The 23,647-nt window shown below is 44.6% G+C and overlaps 1 protein-coding gene across 3 annotated transcripts in view; it reads left to right on the forward strand.

Moving 5' to 3' along the window:
* Positions 1-23,647, forward strand: part of ryr3 (ryanodine receptor 3) — a 371,169-nt gene that overhangs the window by 84,193 nt on the left and 263,329 nt on the right. For all 3 annotated transcript variants that reach the window (XM_078233298.1, XM_078233296.1, XM_078233297.1), the window contains 8 exons: positions 4,067-4,141; positions 7,082-7,238; positions 8,452-8,616; positions 9,237-9,358; positions 12,348-12,522; positions 16,368-16,503; positions 19,380-19,475; positions 20,940-21,058. In XM_078233298.1, coding sequence (XP_078089424.1) covers positions 4,067-4,141; positions 7,082-7,238; positions 8,452-8,616; positions 9,237-9,358; positions 12,348-12,522; positions 16,368-16,503; positions 19,380-19,475; positions 20,940-21,058 — 1,045 coding nt within the window. The remainder of the gene's footprint in view (positions 1-4,066; positions 4,142-7,081; positions 7,239-8,451; positions 8,617-9,236; positions 9,359-12,347; positions 12,523-16,367; positions 16,504-19,379; positions 19,476-20,939; positions 21,059-23,647) is intronic.

Below are 23,647 nucleotides of genomic sequence, written 5' to 3' on the forward strand. Positions count from 1 at the left end.
CTGCTCCTACCTTTTATGGTCTTATCGTTCAATTTTCAAGAATACAAGACCAGGACCAGTCATTTCCACTGTTTCTTTTTATTTTTCCTTCTGGTAGGAGCTTTGCTTCACCTTAAGGGTTGTTAAAGGCGCTATTTAAATGCAAGTCTATATTTTTAATAAAATGTGCCAAATTTAAAATGCGATTATAGATTTAAAGAAAGAGGGAACTTAGATTGATTGGAGCACCTTATATAATATATATAACCTCAAGGCATTCTATAGTGCCAATGAAGTACTTTTGATGTTTAGTCCCTGCTGTAATATAGGAAACTTGACAGTCAACTTGCCGAGAGTAAGGCCCCACAAACAGCAATACGATAAAGACCAGATAACTGGTAATCTTAGGGATGTTGATTGAGATATGGTTATTGGCAGGACACTGGGGAGAGCTGCTTGATTCCTTCTTCGAGATAGTGGCAAGTGATTATTTATGTTTTATTTAATCCCTTCAGTACAGAAGGAGGCCATTCTGCCCTGCGAGTCTGCACCAACTCTCCGATAGAGCACCTTACCCTGCCCTATCCCTGTATCCCCACGTATTACCTGTAACCTACTCATCTTGGGACACTAAGGGGCAATTTGGCATGGCCAATCCACCTAACCAGCACATCTTTGGAGTGTGGGAGGAAACCGGAGCACCCGGAGGAAACCCACGCAGACACGGGGGGAACATGCAAACTCCACACAGTCACCCAAGGCTGGAATTGAATTCAGGCCCCTGGTGCTGTGAGGCAGCAATGCCAACCACTGCGCCACCGTGCCGCCCCTATGTTGACCCAAGAATCGGCAAATGGGCTCTTGTACTCTGCCTGCTTCAGCACAGCATTGGATTATCAGCCTTGATTTTGTACTCAGGCAGTGGGAATCAGACTGGGACCCGCAACTTTCTGTCTCACAGACAAGAGTTCAACTCCTGAGCTACAGCTGACATTTTGCAGAACTGCATTGCTGTTATTATGACTGTGTCATTAATTGGAGACTTTTAAACCATTGCGCACTTGAAAAACATCAGCTATCCTGACGTGGCCACCCTCTCATTAGAATGAGAAACCATAGCAATAGAAACATACTGATCAGACCTTGTTTTGAATGTACTAACAGTAATTTACTGCAGGGTAATGTAATTGTAATCCTGGAGATTACAGTATCATTAATTTACATGCTGCTGACAAAACGTAGGCGGTCATGGGTACACATTATGCTTAAAATAGCAGTAGCAGTTTTCTACCTGTGGCTCACAAAACAGCAATTATTTGATATCTCGTTTCAGTTAATTATATCCACATGGTATTTTGTATCACAGCTGGAGCACCTTTTGTTTTAAATGGACCCGGATTCTGTTCCCAATCGATTGTCTGACCGTGATTGAAAATAATACCTTCCCACTTCCCTTTCATTGGGTTTAACCAACTGTTGCAACATTTTCAAAACACAAAACCTTTTAATATTTCAATATAAATCTACAAAAGGAAAGACTCCCCTGCGTCTTACCGGAATGAATGATGCAGCGAATTCGGAGCTCTGTCTGTCACTAAATTACCCCACCCAGACAATTCATGTTTTAATGCAGGAACATAGGATTCCCCACACCCCAGCTACCAGCCAGCCCCACCCCCGCCAAAGCCCCCCCACCACCTGCACTCCCACCACCCCTCACAGCCCACCATTCCCCCCAAACTCCCCCACCACCCACACTCCCACCCTCGGAAAAGCAGCCAGCAAGGACCCCACGCACGCCGGACATTCTCACTTCCACCTTCTTCCGTCGGGAAAAAGATACAAAAGTCTGAGGTCACGTACCAGCCGACTTAAGAACAGCTTCCTCCCTGCTGCCGTCAGATTTTTCAATGGACCCACCTCGCATTAAGTTGATCTTTCTCTACAGCCTAGCTATGATGTGGAGATGCTGGCGTTGGATTGGAGTGGGCACAGTAAGAAGTCTTACAACACCAGGTTAAAGTCCAACAGGTTTATTTGGAATCACCAACTTTCAGAGCACTGCTCCTTCATCATTCACCTGAGGAAGGAGCAGCGCTCCAAAAGCTCGTGATTCCAAATAAACCTGTTGGACTAAAACCTGGGTGTTGTGAGACTTCTTACTGTGCCCTAGCCATGACTGTAACACGACATTCTGCACTCTCTCCTCTCCTCTATTTGATTTGATTTGATTTATTATTGTCACATATATTAACATTCAGTGAAAAGTATTGTTTCTTGCGCACTATACAGACAAAACATACCGTTCATCAAGAAGGAAATGAGAGAGTGCAAAATGTAGTGTTAGAGTCATAGCTAGGGTGTAGAGAAAGATCAACTTAATGCGAGGTAGGTCCATTCAACAGTCTGACAGCAGCAGGGAAGAAGCTGTTCTTGAGTCGGTTGGTACGTGACCAGACTTTTGTATCTTTTTCCCGATGGAAGAATGTAGAAGAGAGTATGTCCGGGGTGCGTGGGGTCCTTAATTATGCTGGCTGCTTTGCCGAGGCAGCGGGAAGTGTAGACAGAGTCAATGGATGGGAGGCTAATTTGTGTGATGGACTGGGCTACATTCACGACCTTTTGTAGTTCCTTGCGGTCTTGGGCAGAGCAGGAGCCATACCAAGCTGTGATACAACCAGAAAGAATGCTTTCTATGGTGCATCTGTAAAAGTTGGTGAGAGTCGTAGCTGACATGCCAAGTTTCCTTAGTCTTTTGAGAATTAGTATCTTCTATGAATGGTATGCTTTGTCTGATACGCAAGAAACAATACTTTTCACTGTATCCCAATACACGTGACAATAATAGATCAAATTTTTTAAAAATCACATATATTTGTGGAAATGGCTGGGGAGAAACCATTTCAACTTAACATCCACAGCGTTCCGGTTTCCAGAATAAAAACTGAGATGTAATTTTTTGGGATATTAGTAGATGGCTAAGAAATTAACTGACTGCCAGGCTGGAATATTACTACTGTTCACGCTGGTGGGATTTTCCCATCCCGCCGCAGGGAATGGAGATTTGGCTGAATGGTGGGTGACTTAGTTACCAATCCCTCGATGTTGTTCAAAATTGGCAACAGAGGGTGGAATTCTCCAGCCGCACTGGTCTAAAAGCTGGAAATTCCTGCCTGAACGTCAATGGCATTTCACATTCTCCGCAAACCGCCTGGCCGGGGGGATGGGAGAATTCCGGTCAGAGTCTTTGGTCTACAGTGGTGGATTTTAACTGCTTTACAACATGATTTCCACTGGGTGAGTAGGGTTAAAATCCCCCCCGTTGTGCCTCCCGTGGTGATTCAGCTCATATCAAAAATGCACCATGGAGGGAACTCGAATACAACATCAGTGTCCGGCACTGAATTTAGTCACACATGAAAGGGATTCCCAGGAGCTGATGATCATCAATTAACAACATAGCCAGCTGCACTCGCAGAAGGCTACAACTTAATCTTGATAAAGATTGATCTGAACCTTTGACAGGCGGCACGGTAGCACAGTGGTTAGCACTGCTGCCTCACAGTGCCAGGGACCCAGGTTCAATTCCCAGCTTGGGTCACTGTCTGTGTGGAGTTTGCACATTCCCTCCCCGTATCTACATGGGTTTCCTCCCACACTCCAAAAATGTGCAGGTTAGGTGGATTGGCCATGCTAAATAGCCCGTTACTGTCCCAAGATGTGCAGGTTAGGGGGATTAGCCATGGGAAAAGTGTGGGATTACGGGGATAAGGTGGGGGAAAGGGCCTGGAAAGGCACTCTGTCAGAGAGAGTTGGAGATGCCACTCCATCTGACGAAGGAGCAGCGCTCCGAAAGCTTATGGTATTTGCTACCAAATAAACTTGTTGGACTTTAAACCTGGTGTTGTGAGACTTCTTACAGAGAGAGTTGGTGCAGACTTGATGGGCCGAATGGCCTCCTTCTGCACTCTAGGGATTCAATGATCCTATGAGATGTTATTTACCTAATCTGCTTTTGTAATGAGTTCAATAATGACTGGATCATTTGGATGTTGAAACATGGTGTTCATTTCGAATCTGTTTGCAGGAGAGTTAACTATGAAAGTGGAGAGACAGGTACCTACGCCAGGTCATTATGGCGTGTGGAGCCTCTTCGGATAAGGTAAGCTAAAAGTCTTCAAGCTTTGGAGGACTGCAAAAGATTTTGTGTTTAGCATTGGGATGCTGGTTCTGCAGGTTCTCCCAGAATGCAGCATGGGGGAGATAGAACTCAGTCACGTCTTCGGTAGCACCAGAAATTTTGCAAGGCAGTTCCAGAAATTCCTTTGATTCATCATGCGTCAGGTGTTCACTGAGCAATGTCCTTTTCACATGTTGTGAGATGTTCTGAGGCCACATGAGCTTTGTGGAGTGGAATATCATTGAGACTAATACAACAAGAGCTTCAATGTTTAGAATAAAATGCCAAGCGAGTGGGAATGGCAGTGTGGAAAGGCCATATTTTGGGGCAGGCATTGATGGGCCTTCTCCCAGGAGGCTCACATCTGCATTTTTAAGTCCTGGGGAAATCAAGGTTCTGATCTGATGCAGGCACCGAGAAGCCATCCACAGATCTCTGGCAAGAATTAGCAGTCAGGATGGGCCAATCAGTGGGCTCACACCAGTGTCTCGGTTCACACCTCAGGTCTATCAATTAAGACAGCAGCTCCACCTCACCCGCCCCCCCCCCCCCCCCCCCCCCGCACTTCTGGCAGAAAAGATTTACTCGGATGCTGCCAAGACTTGATGATTTGAGTTATAAGGAGAGGCTGGATAGACTGAGACTTTTTTCTCTAGAGCGTAGGAGGCTGAGGGGTGATCTTATAGAGGTCTATAAAATAATGAGGGGCATAGATCAGCTAGACAGTCAATATCTTTTCCCAAAGGGAGGGGAGTCTAAAACTAGAGGGCATAGTTTTAAGGTGAGAGAGGAGAGATACAAAAGGGTCCAGAGAGGCGGTTTTTTCATACAGAGGGTGGTGAGTGTCTGGAACAAGCTGCCAGAGGTAGTAGTAGAGGCGGGTACAATTTTGTCTTTAAAAAGACAAAAGCATTTAGATAGTTACATGGGTAGGCAGGGTATAGAAGGATATGGGCCAAACGCGAGCAATTGGGACTAGCTTAGTGGTTAAAAAAAGGGGTAGCATGGACAAGTTGGGCCGAAGGGCCTGTTTCCATGCTGTAAACCTCTATGACTCTATGACTCTGAGTGGAAACTGTCCATTGGAAATATCATGCACCCCAACAGCCTGGAGACAGAGGCAGAAGCCTGACTCAGGTTTGGTCCCATCCTCGGATTCCTCCCTCCTGTCGGAAAATCAGGCCTTTCATTTTGTGCCACAAAAGCAATATGGGAGCAATGCAATGGAGGAACATAGAACTATAGCAGGATAGGGTGACAAGTAGGCCCCTTAACCCCTCGAGCCTGTTCTACCATTCAGTCAGATGATGCCTGATCTGTATCTCCACTCCTTTTGCCCCTTATCTCTGTATCGGCACCCTTATCTAATTCATATTTATCAATTTGCATCTGGAAAGTTTCACTTGAACCAGCATTCACCGCATTGTGGGAGAGTTTCAGATTTTCACTCCCTTGGCGTGAAAAAGTTTTTCTTTATTCATTCGTGGGACATGGGCATTGCTGGCTGGCCAGCATTTATTGCCCATCCCTCAATGCTCTTAAACTGAATGGTTTGCTAAGTCATTTCAGAGGGCAGTTGAGAGCCAGCCACATTGTTGTGGCTCTGGAGTCACATGCAGGCCAGACTGGGTAAGGACGGCAGATTTCCTTCCCTAAAGGACATTAGTGAACCAGATGGGTTTTTCCAACAATCGACAATGGTCATCAGTAAATTCTTAATTCCAGATTTTTTAAAATTGAATTCAAATTCCACCATCTGCCATGGCAGGATTCGAACCCGGGTCCCCAGAACATTAACTGGGTTTTTGGATTAATTGTCCAGCGATAATGCCACTAGGCCATCGCCTCCCCTCAATGAAATCAGTGATTTCTGCTTTCACTCCTCAATGGCCTCACTCCAACTTGAAGGTCGTGTCCTCTGACTCTGCAATCCCCCACCCGAGGAAATACATTCTCTGTACCCACCTCGCCGAATCCCTTTATCATTTTAACGATTAGAAACATGATTATACAAGCAGCCTTTGTAATTTAACCCTTCCTGCCGAGTATCACTGGGGGAAATGTGCACTGTAACCATCGTCTTTGAGATTCAGTGCTCGAAGCTGAATGGAGTACAGCAGATTGGATTTGCTCTGTACAACCAAAGGATGCTTCACACTTTTGTATTCCAGGCTCCTTTGAAATAAAGGCTGACATTTCATTTGTCTTTTTGATTTCTGTCCTGCCTGTGCTGTCACTTTTAGTAACTTGTGCCCACGGACAACCAAATCCCTTCATTCCTCCATCGCTCCTCGTATCTCATCCTTACTAAAATAGCAAGAATTGAAGTTTTATTTTATTTAAATCCATTTATTCAACATATTTTCCCACTGTCCAAAGATGTGCGGGTTAGGTGGATTGGCCATCCTAAATTGCCCCTTAGTGTCAGGGGGACTAGCTAGGGTAAATGCATGGGGTTATGGGATAGGGCCTGGATGGGATTGTGGTCGGTGCAGACTCGATGGGCCGAATGGCCTTCCTCTGCACTGTAGAGATTCTATTCTATGATTTCTACCACAGTCCAAAAGACGTGTTGGTTAGCTGCATTGGCCATGTTAATTTCTCCCTCAGTGTACCCGAACAGGCGCTGGATGTGGCGGTTGGGGGATTTTCACAGTAACTTCATTGCAGTGTTAATGTAAGCCTACTTGTGACACTAATAAATAAACTTTAAACTGATGTCCAATCACTTATAACTAGAACATGAAGGATGAAGGTTCTAATGGAGTCTTGCTGATAAATGTACAACTCTGTAACTGGTGAATAAGTGCTTACTAATATGAAACAGCATGGTTTCCAGCCCTCCTGTATCAAAGGCTCCCTGCACCCCAATAGTTACCAATGTGGATGACAACATTTCCACCATTTTCTCCCTTTATTTAGTTGGAGTGGCAGTCACATTAAGTGGGGCCAATCTTTCCGCCTGCGACATCTCACATCGGGTCTGTATCTGGGCTTAGTGGAAGATCAAGGCCTGGTACTGTTGGATCAAACCAAGTCAGACACCAAAGCAACATCGTTCTGTTTAAGAACATCAAAGGTATTATAATAATAATTGTATCCCTGCTGCGATTTAATGTGGAATATGGATGACCCAGGAGTGAAAGACAGCGCTTGCTGCCTCACAGCGTCAGGGTCCCAGGTTCTATTCCGGCCTCAGGTCACTGTCTGTGAAGAGTTTGCACATTCTCCACGTGTCTGCGTGAGTTTCCTCCGGGTGCTCCGGTTTCCTCCCAAAGATGTGCGGGTTAGATGGATTAGCCACAACATCGTCAGATCATGAATAAAAGCGAAATTATTGCGGATGCTGGAGTCTGAATCAAAAACAGAAAATGCTGGAAGATCTCAGCAGGTCTGGCAGCGTCTGTAGAGAGAGAATAGAGCCGACGTTTTGGATCTGGGTGACCCTTCGTCAGACTCTCCATCAGATCGCGGGTCTGCATAAGTAAGGACCAAGCCACCAATGAGTGGGCAGCTCAGCTGCCTGTCCAGATGCCTGTGTTAAATCGCAGATGGCCAAATCCAGATGGTTTCCTGGCAGTCGTACCACAAGGGCGATTTTTAAGTGCCCGCCCATCTGGTTTCAGCTGAGTGGGTAGTGTTACAATCACTCTGAGATTCTTGCTGCCCAATAAGCAAAGAGTTATGTGACCTAAGCTGTGCAGCAGAGCATGCTCGCAACAGTTTCCACTTCTCATGTAATGTTTAGGGCATGGTGGCACAGTGGTTAGCGCTGCTGTCTCACAGCGCCAGGGACCCAGGTTCAATTCCCGGTTTGGGTCACTATCTATGTGGAGTTTGCACATTCTCCCCGTGTCTGCGTGGGTTTCCTCCAGGTGCTCCAATTTCCTCCCACAGTTCAAAGATGTGTGGGTTAGGTGCACTGGCCATGCTAACTTGTCACTTAGTGTCAGGGGGACTAGCAGGGTAAATACGTGGGGCTACGGGGATAGGGGCTGGGTGGGAATGTGGTCGGTGCAGACTCGATGGGCCAAATGGCCTCCTTCTGCACTGTTGGGATTCTAAACCAAGAACCAGCAATAATGAGTAGAGCAGGGAAAATGAAGGTAATAAAGTTTGCAAATGTTTGCTGTATATTGTCATGCGGGTTTTCGTAACCTTCAAACCAATGGACTTGAGTCGTGTGTTCATGAGATACACTGGATGTTAGGATATTAAATGAAATCCTATCATCATCTCGTGTATGTGAATCTTTACAGTGGCACTAAACCTTTTCTCATTGTTGCTTTAAGGAAAAACTAGATTTGCAACCAAAACGAGATACGGAAGGAATGGGAGTCCCTGAAATCAAGTATGGAGATTCGATTTGCATTCTTCAACATGTCAATAGCGGGCTGTGGTTGACCTACCGGGCTCCAGATGCAAAATCGGCACGGCTAGGGCCCTTGAAACGAAAGGTGTGTTATATTGGCTATCTGCTCATGCCATGAATACATCCAGAACAGTGTAACGTCCTGTGAGCAACATGTGAAAGCAACCATCGCAATTCAAGGACAAATGTTTCAGTTAATTGCCATGTGCTGCTGGTTTTGGAGGAAACAGCCACAAGGGCAGAGATGGGTCTGATTGTGTCTCTGCCTGATCTCGTTCTGTCCGACGCTGAACTTCCAAGCCAGTGGAAGACTAAACAGATCTCACACAAACTTTGTTTGATATTTAAATTTGTTGTAATAGAAAGCACATTACTGCATTTCTAAAGTGGAGAGACAGCTCTGTTATGTCAGTCTTACACTGGGACGCAGGTAGAAAACCTTTCTGTCACCCGAGGGGTCCTAGGTATGGCCTCTCTGAGCTCCCAGAGAGCTGTCAGCATCGGTGCGATCGCGGAAAGGAAGAAAGTTGTCCCTTATATAAAAGGGCCATGTTATCTCCCAAAAAACATGAAAGCAAATTAATTTTCACGTTTAAAGTCATTTCATTTTTGGTGAATATTTCCAATTTGGATGAATGTTTTCATTGGTGAATGAAGAAATGTTGGGGACAATATACATTGAGAACGCGGTATTCTGCTTTCCAGGCAATTCTGCATCAAGAGGGCCACATGGATGATGGTATCATCTTGCAACGTTGTCAGAACGAAGAATCTCGGGCAGCCCGTATCATACGCAAAACAACTGACTTATTTAGTCAGTTTATCAGGTACATCATTCCCTGGTGTTTGATTGAAAATATTTTTGAAGAACAGATATAGATTTACCTAAAGCAGATGCTCTCTGTTTCAAATGTTTGTCTTTTCGGTTCCGAATAGTTTTAACAAACTTTTCCAAATCGTGCTGCCTGTCATCGCCTTGATTTCTGATGCAATGTCGTTGATGAGTTATTACTGGTGCCATGGTGGCACAGTGGTTAGCATTGCTGCCCCACAGCGCCAGGGACCTAGGTTCAATTCCAGCCTCGGGTCACTGTCTGTGTGGAGTTTGCACATTCTCCCCATGTCTGTGTGGGTTTCCTCCGGGTGCTCCGGTTTCCTCCCACGCTCCAAAGATGTGCGGGTTAGGTTGATTGGCCACGCTAAATTGACCCTAGTGTCAGGGGGTTAGTAGTGTAAATATATGGGGTTCCGGGAATCGGGCCTGGATGGGATTGTGGTCGGTGCAAACCTGATGGGTCGAATGGCCTTTCTGTAGGGAAGGGATTCTATGACTCTATAATTGCAGGAGGAAGGCAGTGGACAATGATCTGACCTGGGCAGGAACACAGACCAAGCCTTTTACATGTTTTCTTAATGATGAAACTATTTTAATTTAGTATGTTTTTATTTTAGCAGGCCATTTATCAGGAGAACATTAAATGAGAAAATGGCTGGAGTTCTCTGGCCATTCACACCCCATAGTCACTGTCAGCGAGGACGGAGAATTTGGTGCTTGCCAAAACTCCGTTCACTGCAGCGGGACTGGAGAATCCCGCTGGCGTGAATGACCGGAGAATCTCACCCGTGTGTATTCTTTACCGTTCAAGATCCGACATCAACAATCACAAGTTCTATCCCTGTGCCTTCATCAGAAACTTAGTATTGTAGTCATAGAATCAAAGAATCCCAACAGTACAGAAGGAGGCCATTCGGCCCATTGAGTCTGCACTGACCACAATCCCACCCAGGCCCTATTCCCATAACCCCACATATTTACCCTGCTAATCCCCCTGACACTAGGGTTAATTTAGCATGGCCAATCAACCTAACCTGAACATCTTTGGAGTGTAGGAAGAAACCGGAGCATCTGGAGGAAACCCACGTAGACACGGGGAGAATGTGCAAACTCCAGACAGTGACCCGAGGCTGGAATTGAACCCAGGACCCTGGCACTGTGAGGCAGCTCTGCTAACCACTGTGCCACCATGCCGCCCCCATGCCCGCTCCCGTGTAAACGCCGTGCCTGCTATTTTAATCTCTATTTCTAACTCGTGTTTACATTATTACTGTGTGTTAGAACAAAACGCTTCCCAGCAGCTTAAGTGGATACTAAGTGCAAATAATTGGCAACGAACGCAGATTTTTTTCCCCTTGACTTTTTCTTGTGATGGAGATTTGAATATTGCTGCCATTTGTTTGCTTTTAGCAGAAGCAGTATTATATTTCTCTATAAATGTTGCTGAATTGGCTGAATATTATGGATTTACTCTGGAGGTAAACATGTCCCCGGCTTTTCCTTGCTGCCACTTAGTGACATCATTTGTCGATAAGGAACTGGCTTCAATACTAATGACGCCCAGCGCTGCCTCTCCAACACTTCCTTTGACCTTTCGACATTCTCTCCACTGCTATTGATGTTTTAATGTCTGTCAGACTGAGTGAATGTTTACTCTGCAGTTCATTTTCTACAATATCTCCTTGGTTTCTTGGCTCCCTCATCTGCATCGCTGCTGAAATCCTTAGCTATGTTTTTTTTAATGCCACTTCTAAGTCGAATTTCCAAAATGGCCACCTCACTGGACTCCAGACCCTCTCCTCCTACAGGCTTCACCTTTAGCTTGTCCCGTGGTCTCATGTTTACTCATTACCTCTATTGTGTCAAAACTCATTGTCTGGGAGTGGAAGATCTTAGTTGATATTACTTGTATTTATTTTCAAATCTCTGTAGCCTCACCCCATCTTCCACAAGTTTCACCTTCGGACTCTGTGACCTCCTTTCCTTCAAACCTTGGCAGCACAGCCTTCACCTATTTCTGTCCCACTCTCTGAATCTCCCTCTTTAACCAGTTCCACCAATTTTTTTTAATCCATTCGTGGGACATGAATGCTGGTTGGCCAGCATTCATTGCCCATCCCTAGTTGCCCAAGGGCAGTTGAGAGTCAACACATTGCTGTGGCTCTGGAGTCACATGTAGGCCAGACCGGGTAAGGACGGCAGATTTCCTTCCTGAAAAGACATTAGTGAACCAGATGGGTTTTTCCGACAATGGTCATCAGTAGACTCTTAAATCCAGATTTTTTTAATTGAATTCAAATTGCACCGTCTGCCGTGGCTGGATTCGAACCCGGGATTCCCAGAACATTAGCTGAGTTTCTGGATTAATAGTCTAGCAATAATACCGCTCAACCATCACCTCCCCCAATCACATCTTCCCCCAACCTTCAAAGGCAACATAAAAACCATAATTTTGCCCAGATTTCGGTGCCCTCTCCTAACTCTCTTTGATTTGATTTATTATTGTCACATACGTTAGTATGCAGTGAAAAATACTGTTTCTTGCGTGCTATACAGACAAAGCATACTGTTCATAGAGAAGGAAAGGAGAGAGTGCAGAATGTAGTGTTACAGTCATAGCTAGGGTGTAGAGAAAGATCAGCTTAGAGCGAGGTAGGTCCATTCAAAAGTCTGACGGCAGCAGGGAAGAAGCTGTTCTTGAGTCGGTTGATACGTGACCTCAGACTTTTGTACCTTTTTCCCGATGGAAGAAGGTGGAAGAGAGAATGTCCGGGGTGCGTGGGGTCCTTAATTATGCTGGCTGCTTTTCCGAGGCAGCGAGACATGTAGATTCTTCCACATGGTGACACTCTTTCTTACTTTTCCTCTTGTAAAATACTTCATGCTATTTTACGCTGTTAAAATGCAGTTGTTGAAAAAGCGATTGTTGTGTGAACTGTGCGTAAGTTCCTTAAGAGATATGTATTGAAATATTTCCACAGGGGCCTTGACTGCCTTGGTAAAAGCACACCAGTCAAATTACCCATTAAAGAAGTTGAGGAAGCTCTGGTGGACCTTATCATTTACTTCCACCCTCCAGAGGAAGATTTGAAGCATGAAGATAAGCAGTACAAGCTACGCTCTCTCAGAAACAGACAGAACCTATTTAAAGAAGAGGTAGGAGATAACACCGAGATGTATTTGCTATTGAATTTATATGCTCGCTTAGAGCAGATATTGGCAAACACCCAGAGAGTAGCTTAATCGTCCATTGCAAGGAAGGATTTTAAAAAAGGGATAGGATTGAGATTGAAACTGACTTAAGAAAAGCAAAATTACCACAGCTGATTACGAATCATTTCAATTCAAAGAAGCTAGAATTGATGATCTTCCAGATAGTTTGTGTTACGTGTTCAACTGACTTCAAATGTTCAAGAGAGAGAGAAAATGCTGGAAAATCTCAGCAGGTCTGGCAGCATCTGTAAGGAGAGAAAAGAGCTGACATTTCGAGTCCAGATGACCCTTTGTCAAAGCTCAAATGTTCAAGGCTGTGCTGCCAAGGTTTGAAGGAAAGGAGATCACAAGAATCTGAAGATAAAACTTGTGGAAGATGGGATGAGGCCACAGAGATTTAAAAATAAATATGAGTAATATAACCCCCCCCCACTCTAAGTGCCACGTTCAAATTCATTTTCCAAATTTTCGCTCTTTTTTACTTTGGGGAAGTCCGCCTTTGACATCTCGAGTGGAGGGCATTATTTGGGTGAAGATTTTAGAGAGATTTTCTTTGAATCTCCCACTTTAAACATTTTGGCACTTAATCCGAAAGTCACGTGAAGACGTAACACAAACTACCTGGAGGAACGCCAATTCTAGCTTCTCTAGATTGAAACGTATCGTAATCAGCTGTGGTGATTTTGTTTTTCTCTCTCATTCCTATCCTTTTTCAATCCTTGCAATAGACGATTAAGCTGCTCTCTGGGTGTTTGCCAATCTCTGCTCAAAGATATACTCGACTTTCCCAGGGTGACTTCCCGCCAATGTCCCCTCACTATCTGTGACAAGATGCTTAATTTAATCACTTATCACCTTCCTTGCTGACATGTCTAAGTGGGATCTGATCATGGATGTGACGCATTTTAAGTCATACAACACATTGGCGCTGTTGTGAATGAAGCCATCATTCTTCCTTGTTAACGAGGGTAAATCTAAAAATAATAACACTGACTTGTTATAAAACGTATATGGATGATGCTGAAGTAAGAAAGATATTTGAAGTAACTTTGCCTTTTTCGCAAGGGATCATATGTTATGGTGAATTAGCATGGTGATTGGAGGGAAATCTCCCTTCTCTTTTAATTTTAATAAAAGTGTTTTGCAAATTTGTATCACCTCGCTCCTCGTATCTCTCAGCAGGATAAACTCAAAGCAAAACAGTTCTTAATGTGTGGCTTTGTTTGAATCAGAGTGCAGACAAAGATGGCTAGTGTCAGAAGAGGAAAAATTGATATTGGTACAGTGGAGTGCAAATCTAATGGGTGGCACGGTGGCACAGTGGTTACCACTGCTGCCTCAGCACTGCTGCCTCACCGCTCTAGGGACCTGGGTTCGATTCCCGGCTTGGGTCACTGTGCAGAGTTTGCACATTCTCCCCGTGTCTGCGTGGGTTTCCTCTGGGTACTCCAATTTCCTCCCACACTCCAAAGATGTGGGGGTTAGGTTGATTGGCCACGCTAAATTGACCCTTAGTGCCCCGGGATGCATAGGTTAGGGGGATTAGGGGGGTAAATATGTGGGGTGATGGGGATAGGGGATAGGGCCTGGGTGGGATTGTTGTTGGTGCAAACCCGATGGGCCGAATAGCCTCCTTGTGCACTGTAGAGATTCTATGATAATGCACGTTGCTGGGAGGAGTATGGGAATTTTAACCCACTGTGGGGTCTGATGCAGGAGTGCTTGATGGTAACAGTTGGTAACAATGTAAACCAAAAATAAATACTGAGTTCCTTTCGAGCCCAAACTTCAGAGAACAGAATAGGTGGAGCATGAGGGAAGGAGATGGCCTCGTGGTATTATCACTAGACTATTAATCCAGAAACTCAGCCCATGTTCTGGGGACCCGGGTTCGAATCCCACCATGGCATGAATTCAATAAAAAAAATCTGGAATTAAGAATCTACTGATGACCATGAAACCATTGTCGATTTTTGGAAAAACCCATCTGGTTCACTAATATCTTTTAGGGAAGGAAATCTACTGTCCTTACTCTGTCTGGCCTACACGTGACTCCAGAGCCACAGAAATGTGGTTGACTCTCAACTACCCTCCAAGGGCAACTAGGGATGGGCAATAAATGCTGGCCCAGCCAGCGACACCCATGTCCCACGAATGAATAAAAAGAAAATTGGATTAAAATATTTTCTCAACTCTGATTCACAAATAGAAGGATCAGTGGTGTTACTTTTGGCGAAATCCTTGTTTTAATTCGTTAAACATGTTAAGATGAGAGGTTGGGCTCTTTGTTTTGGATTACAGCTGCAGTTTCTGACAGAAAACTACAGAGCATCAAGCCAGTAGGGCAAAGCTTCACTCGGCAGCAACCCCTTCTCAGAATGCCATTCAGCCATATTGTTCTCATCTTCACGTCATGTACTCTCTTCAGGAGTTCCTGATAAGTCTTCTGAGCTATGGCTCTGGGATTCACTATTTCAGTATCAAATTGCCACACTTGTTGCATCTCTAGCACATCCAAAAACATAATCCCCCCCAAAAAACCAATGGCATATCCCAAAATATCGAGGCTATCAATAACTGCAGAACTATGGGCGGCATGGTGGCACAGTGGTTAGCACTGCTACCTCACAGCGCCAGGGACCCGGGTTCAATTCCAGCCTCGGGTCACTGCTTGTGTGGAGTCTGCACATTCTCCCCGTGTCTGCGTGGGTTTCCTCCAGGTTAGGTGAATTGGTCAAGCTAAATTGCCCCTCAATGTCAGGAGGATTAGTGGGGTAAATACGTGGGGTTACAGGGATACCTGATGAGGGAGCAGCGCTCCGAAAGCTCGTGATTCTAAATAAGCCTGTTGGATTTTAACCTGGTGTTGTGAGACTTCTTACTGTGCCGCCCCAGTCCAACACCGACATCTCTACATCTTGAACTGCTGCAGTCCATGTGGTATAGATACACCTACAGTGCCAATTTTAAATGATAACTCTTTGTCCAGGTGCTAAATTTTGCACCAATCGTTGACTCTGTGTCGATGATTTCTTGCTGCCATAAGCCCATAAGACATAGGAGCAGAATTAGGCCACTCGGCCCATCGAGTCAGCTCCGCCATTCAATCATGGCTGATATTTTTCTCATCCCCATTCTCCTGCCTTTTCCCCATAACCCCTAATCCCCTTATTAATCAAGAACCCATCTATCTCTGTTTTAAAGACACTCAATGACCTGGCCTCCACGGACTTCTGCGGCAAAGAGTTCCACAGATTCACCACTCTCTGGCTGAAGAAATTCCTCCTCATCTCTGTTTTAAAGGATCGTCCCTTTAGCCTGAGGTTGTGCCCTCTGGTTCTAGTTTTTCCTACTAGTGGAAACATCCTCTCCACGTCTACTCTATCCAGACTGCGCAGTATCCTGTAAGTTTCAATAAGATCCCCCCCCTCATCCTTCTAAACTCCAACGAGACCCCCAAAGTCCTCAACCATTCCTCATATGATAAGCTCTTTATTCCAGGGATCATTCTTGTGAATCTACTCTGGATTCTTTCCAAGGCCAGCATATCCTTCCTTAGATACGGGGCCCAAAACTGCTCACCATACACCAAATGGGGATCTGACCAGAGCCTTATACAGCCCCAGGAGTCCATCCCTGCTCTTGTATTCCAGCCCTCTCGACATGAATGCTAACATTGCTGCGATTGAATCTTATTCTGACATTAGAAATGCAGCATAGCAGGGAAGGGACACTGCTCGCACATTCAGTTGACTTAGTTTCTTGACTTTTTCTCTCGATTGTGTTAGGCAATGCTGAGATTGGTCCTGAATTGCATTGACCGGCTGAACATATACCACAGTGCGGCACACTTTGCGGAATTCGCTGGCGAAGAGGCTGGAGCAGCGTGGAAAGATATTTTGAATCTGCTTTATGAACTGCTCGGTAAAATCTAAAAGTTGCATGTCTCCAGATAGATGAAGAATTCTTAAGATTTGATGGATGCATCTAAGCACTGCCATTTTTTTTATTGTCCATAGCAGTAAAAAATAATGTACTGAATGGCTAACCTGAATAGTCCCCAGTGAATTATTGTTTTTTAATTGTTATGTGCACTTTTGCAAAACAAAAGGGCCATATATCTGTAATACCCTGCCCGGGAAAGTAGTGGAGGAAGAAAACCTTACAACCTTTCAAAAATATTTGGATCAACACTTAAAATATCATAACATTCAAGGATATGGGACAAGTGCAGGAAAATGGGATGAACGTGCTTTTTGTAGTTGTACAAACCAGCCTCCCATCCATTGACTCAGTCTACACTTCCTGCTGCCTTGGAAAAGCAGCCAGCATAATCAAGGACCCCACGCACCCCAGACATTCTCTCTTCCACCTTCTTCCATCAGGAAAAAAGTACAAAAGTCTGAGGTCGCGTACCAACCAACTCAAGAACAGCTTCTTCCCTGCTGCCATCAGACCTTTGGATGGACCTACCTTATATTAAGTTGATCTTTCTCTACACCCTAGCGATGACTGTAACATTACATCCTACACTCTCTCCTTTCCTTCTCTATGAACGGTATGCTTTGTTTATATAGCACGCAAGAAACAATACTTTTCATTGTATCCCAATACATCTGACAATAATAAATCAAATCAAATCAAAAGTTATTGTTGGTACAGACTTGATGGGCCGAAGGGCCTTTTCTGCACTGTATGACTCTATGGAGGGGACGAGGGGCGGACCATGGGAAGGCCCGTTGACCTCGGGCGGGATTTTAGAGTTTCAGGACAAGCAAGACTATAAAATCTCACCCTATGACTCGAAATATGGAAATTAACTGAAATAATGTAAGGGAGAATGTTAACGTAGATTTAATTTTGTGTTTTAATATTGAATTAGAAAAATAGAATCACTGAATTAGCACATGTGGGGTCGGTTAGCTCAATTGGCTGGAGCACGATGTGGAATATCACCAACAAGGGGTCAATCCCCATCCCGGTAGTTCAAAGGGGCCTCATGCTTGCAGACTGATGTTCCTCAAGGTCTATGTAACCAATTCTCTCTCTCTCCAACGGACGGAGATGCCTGTAGACCCCTGTACACTACGGTTAATTATCTACCCAAATTCTGACAGAAATGAATGGGCCATAGAACGTAACAAAATGGGAATTGAAAAGATTGCATGAAACTAAAATTATATAATGATTGGAAGCTTCAAATCAATTAACAATACGAGTCAATTTACTTTGATTTGATTTGATTTATTATTGCCACATGTATTAGTATACAGTGAAAAGTATTGTTTCTTGCGCGCTCTACAGACAAAAGATACCGTTCATAGAGAAGGAAAGGAGAGAGTGCAGAATGTAGTGTTACAGTCATAGCTGGGGTGTAGAGAAAGATCAACTTAATGCAAGGTAGGTCTATTCAAAAGTCTGACAGCAGCAGGGAAGAAGCTGTTCTTGAGTCGGTTGGTACGTGACCTCAGACTTTTGTATCATTTTCCCGATGGAAGAAGGTGGAAGAGAGAATGTCCGGGGTACGTGGGGTCTTTAATGATGTTGGCTGCTTTGCCGAGGCAGCAGGAAGTGCAGACAGAGTTAATGGATAGTTGGTGAAAAGATTTTTCTTCCATATACTCTCCTCCCCGGGTGGGGGTATGGTTAATACGAAGGAAGTCCGCAGCAAAATACAAGGATTATTAATAAATTGCAGAATGATCAAATAATTGACAAATTAATTTCAAAATTAATAAGTGTGAGGTGATGTATTTTGACTGGAAAAGGATGGTCTAAATTGGTAGAAGTTAAAAGTGGGTACAGCTACACAAATAATTAATAGAGTGTGCAAGTTAATAAGGTCATTAAAAATAAATAAAGCACAGGTTTCATTTCTATGGGAATAGAATTGAAAAGTACCAAAGTTCTGTTGAACTTGTATGGAACTTTGCTTAGGCCACACTTGAGTCCAGTGAACAGTTGCGGCCTCCATTATTATAAAAAGGATGTTGGTCGAAATGCGGGAGAAAGTGCAAATATGTTTGATTGGGAAGATGCCTAAACAGAGAGGTTATACTTTTTCACAAACAGTCAGCAGGTTGGGGCTCTTTATACAAAAGAGGAAGATAGGGACAGATCAAAACAAGAGGCTAAGGGCGGGTTTTTCCGGCTGCGCTCGTCCCAAGACAGGAAAATCCCGCCTGAGGTCAACGGACCTTTGCATGGTCCGTGTCCTGGCCGCTACGATTCCCATGGTGGACGGGACGGGAAAACTCCACCTCCATTAGCGTGAGACAGTCACTCAATAAATCCAATAAGGGAATTATGGAAAAATCTCAGAATGGGACAAGTGTGGAATTTACTGCCATGAGATGGTGATTTCAGGAAGAAATTAGATATAGCTCTTGGGGCTAAAGGGATCAAGGGATATGGGAGGAAGGGGGGCATCAGGATATTGAATTCGATGATCAGCCATGATCAAGATCAATGGCGGAGAAGGCCCAAAGGGCTGAATGGCCTACTCCTGCTTCTAGTTTCTATGTGTTGAGGCAAATAGCTTCAGTATAGCTAAGGGGGATGTTAGATAAGCAAATGAGCGAGAGAGGGATAAGTGGATTTACGAATAGGATTAAATGCAGTAGGATGGGAAGAGACATGTATGGAGCAAAAACACCAAGGCCTTTGGTCCAAGTGACATTTTTCTATGTTGTACATTTTATTTACGTTGATATATCTTGTTGCAGTGTTATTATGAGCTTTTGAAGCATACTTTACTTCGCACGAGTCCAGTTCTGTTACATTCTGCCTTATGTCCCCAGCTGCCCTGATACGTGGTAACCGTAGCAACTGTGCCAAGTTTTCGAAAAACCTAGACTGGTTGGTCAGTAAATTAGACAGACTGGAATCTTCGTCAGGTAATGTAGTTTTACATTAAGATATGAAACAGACACTATCGCACTCTATTTGCAATTTTTAAAACATTATTCAATAAGAAAATATTAGTGTTAATTCCATTTATTTTTATAATAGTCTGCTGAAGTACTAGCCCGGATCCAGGGGCAGAACTGCGTTCAGCTGGGATTCTGCCCAATTTTTCCCACTCCAGCTTCTCTCTAATGGGATGGGGAAGGAGAAACTTGCCCCACCCCAAATACATGGGGTTACGGGGATAGGGCCTGGGTGGGATTGTTGTCACTGCAGGCCAAATGGCCTCCCTCTGTACTGCAGGGATTCTTTTTAAAGTTTATTTATTCGTGTCACAAATAGGCTTACATTAACACTGCAATGAAGTTACTGTAAAAATCCCTTGGTCGCCACACTCTGGCACCTGTTCGGGTACACTGAGGGAGAATTTAGCATGGCTGATGCACCTAACCAGCACATCTTTCGGACTGTGGGAGGAAACCAGAGCACCCAGAAGAAACCCACGCAGACACGGGGAGAACGTGTAGAGACTTGAAAATAGCTTGTATTTCCTGTAAGTACAAATGTACATTTTTCTACATGTGTCAGACACTCGGCTGATCAGGCGACACGGTGGCACAGTGGTTAGCACTGCTGCCTCACAGCGCCAGGGACCCGGGTTCAATTCTCGGTCTTGGGTCACTGTCTGTGTGGAGTTTGCACGTTCTCCCCATGTCTGTGTGGGTTTCCTCCGGGTGCTCCGGTTTCTTCCCACATTCTGAAAGACGTGCTGGTTAGGTGTATTGACCCGAACAGGCGCCAGAGTGTGGCAACTAGAGGATTTTCACAGTAACCTCATTGCAGTGTTAATGTTAGCCTGACATGTGACTAATAAATAAACTTTAACTTTACTTCACTCAATAGTTAAAGTCCCATTTTAGAACCTGAAGGAATGTTGCTCTGTGAGACGTGTTGCATGTCGGGACTGACTGTCTGCCCAGGTGTCCTTGAACTGCGTAGCATTTCAGAGGGTCATTTAAGTGTCAACCACATTGCTGTGGTCTGGAGTCACATTGAGGCCAGACCAGGTAAGGATGGCAGATTTCCTTCCCGAAAGAGGCTGTTAAAGGCCTCATGGTAGCGAGAAAGACAGGAAGATGTCACAGGTAGCATTGCCCTCTCAAACTAAAGCACCAAAAGCAAATTAGCTGGCCATTCAATTAACAATCAGAAATAGTTTCTACAAAAATTGCAAATTCCCATCTTCGCAAAGAGTTAATTTTGTAAATAAATTAACGAGAGTTAAATGCTTTGCTTTTTTATTCTCCAAGGCGACAGAATCTGGGGAAAAGGAGGCAGTCAGCGATAGTTTTGTAAACGGATTACATTTCAGAATTGATATTTATGTTACATGCAGGTAGAGATATACACGGTCCCTGCAGAATTCTGATATTCTCATATTTTCTTGCACACAGGCATTCTCGAAGTGTTGCACTGCATCTTGATTGAAAGCCCTGAGGCCCTCAATGTGATCAAAGAAGGACATATCAAATCCATCATCTCACTGCTGGATAAACATGGACGCAACCACAAGGTGTGTACCAGATAATAGAAAATCCATACTGAAAGCCCAGACCTAATGAAAGAATGCAAAATACATAATGTGCCACTGCTAATTCTCAAAAAATGCCTCTAAAGGCAAGAAAAAAGAGGTTATGACGTTCAAATGAGTTAATTAACTACAAGTGGGAAATAAAAGAGACTTGCTGTGAAAGCTTTTGATCTTGAACTCATGAGAACAGAGGCAAAAATGCCAGATTTCAAAGGGAGCAACAATCCATGCTACATGAGAAAAGGGTGCTGATAGGTCAGCAAGTCAGCTCTGGTCGAGGCGTCGCCAAAGTTTGATCTGATGAGTGCAAGATTGAAAGCTTTGACAGCATGTCTCTTTTTTACAGCCACACTCAATTTCTTTACTGCCAAACGACTAATTAACTGTGATTTTTGCATAAATGAGCTGTGAATAGATGATTTTTTTTTTCTCAGCAGATTGCTAAATTTGAATTAGTAATGGAAATAATGAATAAAAACTTGCACATCTCACTTGAGAATGCAGGCCCAAAAATCAGAGGGACAGTGATCCTCACACCAAGCTGGGACTATGGAACAGCACCACTGACCCTGACAAATGTTCATGATCTGGTGGGTTGGTTGGCTGTGGGAGATTGGGCTGGAGAAGATTCCTTAATTCTCATCAAATCATAGAATCCCTACAGTGCAGAAGAGGCCATTTGGCCCATCAAGTATGCACAGGCTCTGACAGAGTGTTTTACCCCGGTCCTCTCCCCCACCTTTCCCATGGCTAATCCATCTAATCTACACGTCTTGGGACAATAAGGGGCAATTTAGCATGGCCAACCCACTAACCTGCACGTCTTTGGAGTGCGGGAAGAAACCGGAGCAGCAGGAAGAAACCCGTGCAGACACGGGGAGGATGTGCAAACTCCACACAGACAGTGACCCAAAGTTGGAATCAAACCTGGGTCCCTGATGCTGTGAGGCAGCAGTGCTAACCATTGTGTCACCGTGCCTTAGCTTAATAATGATAGGTGGGTGTGCCAATAAGCATATTAAATGTGACAATTCTGCTGGTCTAAGAGAATAATGTTGAGGCTCCAGGAAAACAAAGTTTCTCCTGTTGAAAAATAATTGTATTGTAGCATCCTCTTATAGGTTGGCATTCCCACCCCCTGACACCATAGGGGATGTGAGATGATGTGCTAGCTTAAACCTCCAGGTAGGCCCCGTTCTCCTCCATGTTGATGAGAAATCCTCATCCTATCAAACACCAGATCCCATTGAAGGATCGAGGACAATTGTAGTCCTTGTTCCAGTTCATTGTTCCCCCATATTAATGCTACCGCCTGAGCAGTGCCAGGGGACAGTGCTAGGGGAGTGCCATGTGGGTAGTGCCAGGGCAGGGCCAAGGGGCATGGAGTTGCATGCAGGAGTGGGTGCAAGGGGAGAGAATACCTGGTGAGCTATTGTGCACTGAGAGTGGGGGGTGGTGGAGGGGGAGGTTTTAAAAATGGTGTTCGATCTTCCAAAAGCGAAGTTGTTGGCCCCATCAGCTTGATGCCGAGGTTTCTAAGCATGAGTCCAAAGATGTGCAGGTTAGGTTGATTGGCCATGCTAAAAGTTGCAGTCCTGGGGTGCGTAGGTTGGAGGGATTAGTGGGTGGATGTGTGGGGATGTGGGGGTGGGGCCTGGGTGGGATTGTGGTCGGTGCAGACTCGATGGGCCAGGTGGCCTCTTTCTGCACTGTAGGGTTTCTATGATCATGATATGATTCTATGAGTCCTGAACAAGTCTTTGAAAAACTAATTATGGGACATGGGCATCGCTGGCTGGGCCAGCATTTATTGCCAATCCCTAATTGAGTGGCATTTCAGGGGGCATTTAAGTGTCAACCACATTGCTGTGGATCTGGAGTCACATGTAGGGCAGACCATGTTAAGGAGGACAGATTTCCTTTCACAAAGAGGTATTAATGAACCAGATGGGTTTTTTACGATGATTGTTTCATGGTCATCATTAGACTTGCTGCGTTGGGATTCGAACCTGGATCCATAGAGCATTACCCTGGGTCACTAGCCAAGTAACAATACCACTCTGCCACCACCTCCCCCATGGCGTCAGGATGGGAATCCCAACCTATAAAATGTAAGATCCAGAGATAATCAAACTGATGAAATGGCAGTATCTGTTTTGAAATATTTTACTCACAGAATCAGAATCCCTACAGTGCAGAAGGAGGCTATTCGGCCCATCGAGCCTGAACCAACCCACAATCCCACCCAGACCCTATCCCTATAACCCCACATATTTATCCTACTAGTCCCCCGACACTAAGTGGCAATTTAGCATGGCCAATCCACCTAACCTGCACATCTTTGGACTATGGGAGGAAACCAGAGCACCCGGAGGAAACCCACGCAGACACAGGGAGAACATACAAACTCCACACAGACAGTGACCCAAGCCGGGAATCGAACCCGGGTCCTTGGCGCTGTGAGGCAGCAATGTTAACCACTGTGCCACCCTTTAAGCCCATCCCTTTGCTGTAAAGTATTTTTTTGCTTGATGGTATTAAGTGGTACTTTCTCTCAAGGTTATAATTAAT

Source organism: Mustelus asterias, chromosome 18, assembly GCF_964213995.1.
Source record: "Mustelus asterias chromosome 18, sMusAst1.hap1.1, whole genome shotgun sequence".
Classification (NCBI taxonomy): domain Eukaryota; kingdom Metazoa; phylum Chordata; class Chondrichthyes; order Carcharhiniformes; family Triakidae; genus Mustelus; species Mustelus asterias.